Source organism: Lynx rufus, unplaced genomic scaffold (genome assembly GCF_022079265.1).
Source record: "Lynx rufus isolate CCGP_SWC_20201006 ecotype Redwood Valley unplaced genomic scaffold, mLynRuf1.p SCAF_18, whole genome shotgun sequence".
NCBI lineage: Eukaryota > Metazoa > Chordata > Mammalia > Carnivora > Felidae > Lynx > Lynx rufus.
The window spans coordinates 5,188,986-5,195,632 of record NW_025814832.1 but is presented as its reverse complement, the minus strand read 5'-3'; the positions used below and the strand labels follow the sequence as shown (position 1 = coordinate 5,195,632).

Here is a 6,647-nt window from a genome sequence, read left to right as displayed (position 1 = left end):
GCTGTGATCAGAGAGGCTATATAATGTTGGGTGACCTGAACATTAACTCTGGACCAGGACACACAGTATCATAAAATCATCAGCATCTGCTTTTTGAAAAAGCATCACAGAACTCAGAAGCCCATTCTCTACAATTAAGAATCAGTGATTATAACCCCCCTCATTTTATATGTAGGAAACTACAATTCAGAGAAGTTAAGATAACTTGTGTAAAGACTCTTAAAATAGTTATTGGTGGATCCAGGCACCAGTCTAATATTCTTAACTACTTTAGAAACCATTAATTCCTATTACAAGTATTCAGGGTTTTTACCCAATGTGCAGTTCTGGTCACTACAACTTAAAAAAAAAAAAATGTAGTAAAGCTAAAAAAAAAAAAAAGTCTGAAGAAAAACAAATTAGATAATCGAAAGGGCTACTGTTACATTTATTTATTCATTTATATCCCAATCTCATTCCAAAAAAGGCTTACAAAGATGCAGATAATATAGTAAGAAAAAAAGATTAAAACAGAAAAATGAAAATAAGGAAAATAAAGATAGGAAAGGAAGATGGAACCAAGAATGTGGCTAGCATACAAAATATACGATGTGAAGTCCTAAACACTTGCTGGAAATGGACCACAAATTAGGCTCTAAGTGGCATAGCACTGATATGAAGAAAAAATTACAGTCAGTTGAATGTTTAGTGTCTTTAAGGTAAAATCAAACAGCAATTCAGGAAAAGCACAGCTGAATTCAGAGGAAATTTCTCCCATGCATCCTTAAACAGAACATTATGAATTGTAATGATAAACACCCTTTACAATAGCCACAGCTATTAAATTTCACAGGGATTTTCCTACGGATTGCCAAAGTACAATCCAGAAAAAGCAATTCTGCAGAGGCCAATAAAATGCCAGCTATACAGGGAAAATCTGGCTTAATCCAGGGACAGAATTAATAAACACAAGTACACAGAGTACTTTCCAGACTCTCTTTGGTTTGTAAAGAGAGATCAAACATAACTGAAGGGTAATAAAATGAAGGATTTGAGGGGTGCCTGGCTGGCGTGGTCAGAAAGGCATGTGACTCTAGATCTTGGGGTTGAGTTCGAGCCCCACAGTGGGTGTAGAGATTACTTCAATAAACAGAGTTTAAAAAAAATTTGTTTTAAATGAAGGTTTTGAGAAGTTTAGAAAAATGAAAACAAGTTATAAATGCCAGAAATGTATAAAATTTAAGGTCCAGATGACTTTCCTTACTAAAGAAAAAGGTTCAGGGCGCCTGGGTGGCTTAGTTGGTTAAGTATCCAACTCTTGATTTCGGCTCAGGTCATGATCTCCTGGTTTGTGACTTTGAGCCCTGCATCAGGCTCTGCAGGGACAGTGTGGAGCCTGCTTGGAATTCTCTCTTCTTTCTCTCTCTGCCCCACCCCTGCATGCTCTCCTTCTCTCTCTCAAAAATAAACATTTTTTTAAAAAATAAAAAGGAGGGGCACCTGGGTGACTCAGTCAGTTAAGTGTCCAACTTTGGCTCAGGTCATGATCTCACAGTTTGTGAGTTCGAGCCCCATATGTGACTCTGTCCTGACAGCTCAGAGCCTGGAGCCTGCTTCGGATTCTATGTCTCCCTCTCTCTCTGTCCCTCCCCTGCTCACGCTCTGTCTCTCTCTCAAAAGCAAACATTAAAAAATATATATTTAAAAAATAAAAAGGAAAAGGTTTTTGAAATACATCTCTAACCTTAGATTTTAAGGCTGATGTCATGCCTCTTAATCCCTTGGTTTCCCCATCAGAAACTGAATCCCAGGTCATCTAGGGAAATACTCAGTTTAATAATCCTTGTGTCTTCCGAGGAGACTTTGTTTTGGAAAAAAAATTCAATAGCTGTTCCAATTAGCCCTAGAAAAGACATTTAACCCATCCATATTTCAGTTCTTATTCCTCACATTTAGGCTATTAGATTCACTTTTGAAATTTTTAAACATTAGATTTATCACAGACTGGCTTTGAGCCCCCAGATCACATGTTTTAGCTACATATTTAGGGGTTAAAATGCCAGCTTTTGAGACTTTTGAAAAACATTCATACTACTTCTGAGAAACCTATAAAACACATAAACAGCACCTTGAGACTCCATGAAGTGTTACTTCTCAAGAAAGGAAATACGGCAGAGAAACAAGGAAAGGGAAAAGTAGAATAAGCCTCTGGTTGAAAGCTTCAGGGTATGAGCATTGGAGAAATGCAGCGAAGGAAAAGGTCAACACTGATCCGAGATGTTGAATTGAGAGGTGAGTTGTATTAGGGAGTAGGGAGGGGTAGGGCCAATTGTGGCTGCCAATAGCAGAATGCGCAAGATTTGAACTCTGGTCCAACAACTAGAAGAACAGAATAGTAAGAGGCTACAGAGTAAAAACAAACTAGATCATCAAAGTGGTCATACTGAGTTGGCAGTGGAGGAGATCCTTGGGTTCTCAGGCCCCGATCTACAGTAGAGGGGCTCAAGCAAGGCTGGGATGGACCAGGTAGGACTCCAGGTTACAGTCAAAGTTCTTGAAAAGCATGGACTCCGATGGACTGGGCTGGGTAGCTTGTGTCTCCATGACAAAGTTCACTGGCTGCTTCTGTAGGAGCTCTGGGTCAAAGGCCACACCCCGAAAGAAAGGGTGGACCTGGAAGTGATGCAAATAACGTAGACGGTGGAGGGGATTCTGGCATAAGAGCTGAAGGCAAATAGAGCATGAAGGATAGATGAGATAGGAGAGGGGCTAACCAGAAAAGCTGGAAAAGAAGAAGTTCATGGGCTGTGGAGGGCAGGAAGAAGAATCCTAAAGAGGATTTGAAAGAGGGAGAAATTATTGGGGGCAGAGGTGGGAATAGAGGCACTGTCCTGGTAAGAGAGCAGCACTGGCCCTCTCTCTCAGAAGTGACTGATTATGCATGGGGAGGATGGTACTTGATCAAGTTAGAGCACGTGCGCACGCACACACACATACACACACTCACCAAATTATTAGAGGAATGGGGAAATCTCATTTCAATAATAGGGAAAGGAGAGAATTGAATGGTTTGGTAGTCAAGAAGGAAAGTAGTGTTCACTCTTACCTCATGGAGCAGGAGTGAGAGCCCCTGGTTAAGAGAAGTTGGGACCTCAGAATCATAGTGTGTCACACTTGCCAACATGGCCACATGATCCCTCTCTGCAGCCACTGGAAACTGAGTTAAGAGGTGGGGAATGGGGGTGGGGGGCAGTGGTAGCATTGTTTAGTAGGAATAAGGCAAGATTTCCTAAGTTCTTCCCACTACAGGGCAGAGCTCCTCTCTTTGCCCAACATCCCTACCATCTTCTCACCTTCCCAGTTGCCAGACAGAAAAGCAAGACACCCAGGGACCACCAGTCAGCAGCATGGTTGTAAGGCCCTCCACTCAGGACCTCTGGGGCTAGATTTGAAAGACAGGTGTCACTGACATCAACTGGCTATCCTCTGCCAATGCTTCCCCACCAGTTTTAGCCCCTGTCTCACCCATGTACTGAAGGGTGCCACAGATAGTATAGGCTCGGGCTCCCTGGGGCAGGTGGCGGGACAAACCAAAGTCTGTCAGTTTCACATGGCCTGTGAAAGATAAGGCAACAGCACCACTCTGTTCCACCCCTTGTCAGCCATGACATATTCCCAAACTGACAGTACCTCTAATTCTGGGGCTAGGAAAAGAAAAGGACTTACCTCGTTCATCCAGAAGGATATTCTCCATCTGAAAAATCACAAGTGAGAGGTTATTCATCTTCCTTTTGACCTTCTTTTATCATATATACCTGTCCGCTGAGGAAGATGCCCTATTCAGCATTCAAGTCTATACTTTGAGGGCTCTTGCCCAAATCCTTAGCACCCTTGAGGGCCCCAAGGTCAGCTATCCTCATCTCCCCTCTCCCTTCTTAGATCTGTTGGTACTTCTTACTGATGCCCCACTTCAGAGAAAAAGTGCTTAACTCTACCTTCACATCTCGGTGGATGATGCCCAAATCATGGAGATAGCCTGTGGATGACAGCAAGTAATGGGGTGTGCTAAAGCTCTCCTGTCTTTCCAGTTTCCCTGGTAGTTCCCATCCCATCCCTATTCCTGTTCTTTGACCTCCAGAGTTAATACCACTTCTCTCTGCCCCTCCCCCTTAAGTCTTCCCTCATTTCCATTACCATTTCTGTTTCACTTACACAGCACCAGAACCAGTTCAGCAGCAAAGAGGCGGATGGAAGCCTCAGTCAGGCAGCCGACAGAGGACCACAGGGAGCACAGATCTGTACTGCAGTAGCTGCACACTGCAAAGGACCAGAAGTCTAGGTGATATTGGGGGGTAATGTGCCTGGGCTCAAAGGCATTTTAGGCCTCTTGCCCAAACTGATGCCACATGTTGTTCCCTCCCTTTGGGAGACAGAAACACTCAGAGAAGGGAAACAGCCAAGGGAGAACAAGCCAAAGGGATAGGTAATCTCAGGTGGAGTACAATGGGACGACTCTTGGAAATGAGAGAGACCAGTCACTCACTAATGAAGAGGTGTCGTTTTCCCTGCCAGCTGTCCCCCAAACCGTGTACAAAAGGATGGTTGATCTGTCGCTAGGGATGAAAAAACAGGAAGTTAGGGAGGAAAAAGGGCACTGAGGATCAAGACAGCCAAGAAGTCAGGATTTAACCTAGTTGTGCAGAAAGGGAGCTGCTGCCCTACCTCTAAGTTCAGGTGAACAAAACAGTAGGGACTGCCTGTCTGGTAATCCCAAAACCAGCATGATACTATGAACACACCAGGACATGCTAGAGAGGTTTCCCTGGAAGGACCTAGAATTAGCTGCTGCTAACTACCTTTCCCAGGATCTGCTTTGGTTGAAGCAGAGGGAGGGGGCAGAATAAGGAAGAGCAGGGCAGTTGGACAGGAAAGGTGCTTTCTCCATCTGTGGTTTAGTTCTTCCTAGGCTCCATTCCTGGGCTCTGTGCATACCTGGATGCTAACCTCCTCTTTGCACTGCCTCAGGATGTCCCTCTGTAGGACCTTTACCTTGGACACCACCTATAAAAGGAGAGGAGTGATGACTCCTATGCGTTGTTTATGCCTCCCAACCTTTCTGAAACCAAGAATAGAAGCAGACACTAGAGAATGATATGGAATACCTAGGTCCCTACCTTCACTGCAAATACTGCTTTCTGGTCACAATCTAGCACCTTGAAGACTGTTCCAAAGGAGCCTTTAGCCACAAGTCCTAAAATCTGTACAGAGAAATTAAGAATAGGGTGATTGAAACTCTGGTCATTTCTAGATGTCTCCCCAAGACTGAGACCCCTTCCAGGGACTGACCTACCTTCAGCTGGTGATGCCCTGTAAGAGGCCTAATGGGAAACTCCGGCAGAAAAAGGTTGACGAACTGAGGCACTGGCCACTCAGACAGAGGCTTCTCTATTAGCAACGGGGTCGGCTCCAGGGGCTCCTGGTGTAGGCACTGATGCCCCCGTAGTCCCCACAGCTCTTCCAGACCTGACCTGGTAGTTCCCACACCTGACCAGAGGCTCTTCCAGCCTCGGACCCAGGGACCCTGGATGTTGCCACCCTGCTGAGAACCAAGGGAGCCACTCTAAACCTCTGCCCTTGAGGCATTACAAATTCTGCCCATCTTAGAGGGCATACCCTCAAATCTTAACCTTAGAGATATGTTTTTGAGCACCAGGCAAAATTGCTACTACCCTTGTTTTGGGCCAAGGCCTAGATTTCCTGGACATGATTCAAATCCTCTAGGAAATCAGTATGTAGACATTTTCTCCATGAAGCATCAGAAATTCGTCCTGTACCTCTCAGTATGGGGTTGGGATATTTTCACCGTATAGCCTCCTGTTTCACCTCCACAGTGGGCATCACTAACATCCTCTTCACTGGTCAGTTCCCAGGCCTCAAGCCCATGTCCCCCCTTCACCTCCCCTAAACAGGCTGCCAGAGCCCCACAGCCTACCTTATGAGAAGCAACCACCCGGGCATGTTGCCCCTGCCGACAGCTTACTGTTCCCATCCAAAGCCTCTGCCTCCTCTACCTGCTAAATCTGTTGTCCCAGTTACATAAGCGATTCCTCCCCCTGATGCTACATTACACATGAGCCCCGCCTCTTCCCTGCTATTCATGACTAGAGATGCAAGTGGATGCAGCCAAACCCCACTCATCCTCAAATCCTATCTGCCCACCCCAGTTATGAATAAGCTTATAGCCAGAACTAAAATGTGCAGAGACCTATCAGCATGGGGCCAGTGTCACACCAGAGCTGGGAAGTATCTGTGATAGGGCTTCATGGAGGAGGGAAGAGGCCATCCTCATTAGAGTGGCAGCTAGAGGATGTGTCTTGGGTTGATGGGGAGGGAAGGACACAGGTTGAACCCATGTACTTAACACACCAAAAAAAATTAATAACTAAAATAGATTTTTTTTCTCTTTAAGTCATTTTCTTACCATTCTCCAGGGCATGCCCCAGGGGGATCCATGGCCAGCCCTGACTCCTATTGCCATTTTCCCAAGTGAACTTGGCACAGATTGAGGAGGGGCTGATTTCCCCCCAGAACCCTAATACCTCCTGTACAAGGCAGTGGAATGAGGGAGAGAGCGGATCCTCCCCTCAACTTTCTGGCACAGAGGGAGA

The 6,647-nt window shown here is 45.3% G+C and overlaps 1 protein-coding gene across 1 annotated transcript; it reads right to left on the bottom strand.

The window, feature by feature from the left end:
• Positions 1 to 1,629: 1,629 nt before the first annotated feature.
• Positions 1,630 to 6,558, bottom strand: RSKR (ribosomal protein S6 kinase related). Its single transcript, XM_047080729.1, has 12 exons — positions 5,972 to 6,558; positions 5,330 to 5,578; positions 5,154 to 5,237; positions 4,972 to 5,040; positions 4,523 to 4,592; positions 4,192 to 4,296; positions 3,975 to 4,015; positions 3,706 to 3,733; positions 3,505 to 3,594; positions 3,333 to 3,421; positions 3,086 to 3,196; positions 1,630 to 2,703 (listed from the first exon to the last, which is right to left on the bottom strand). Exons 1-12 carry the CDS (start codon positions 6,026 to 6,028, stop codon positions 2,482 to 2,484), a joined length of 1,215 nt encoding a protein of 404 aa, XP_046936685.1. The 5' UTR covers positions 6,029 to 6,558; the 3' UTR covers positions 1,630 to 2,481.
• Between the last annotated feature and the right edge of the window lie 89 nt (positions 6,559 to 6,647).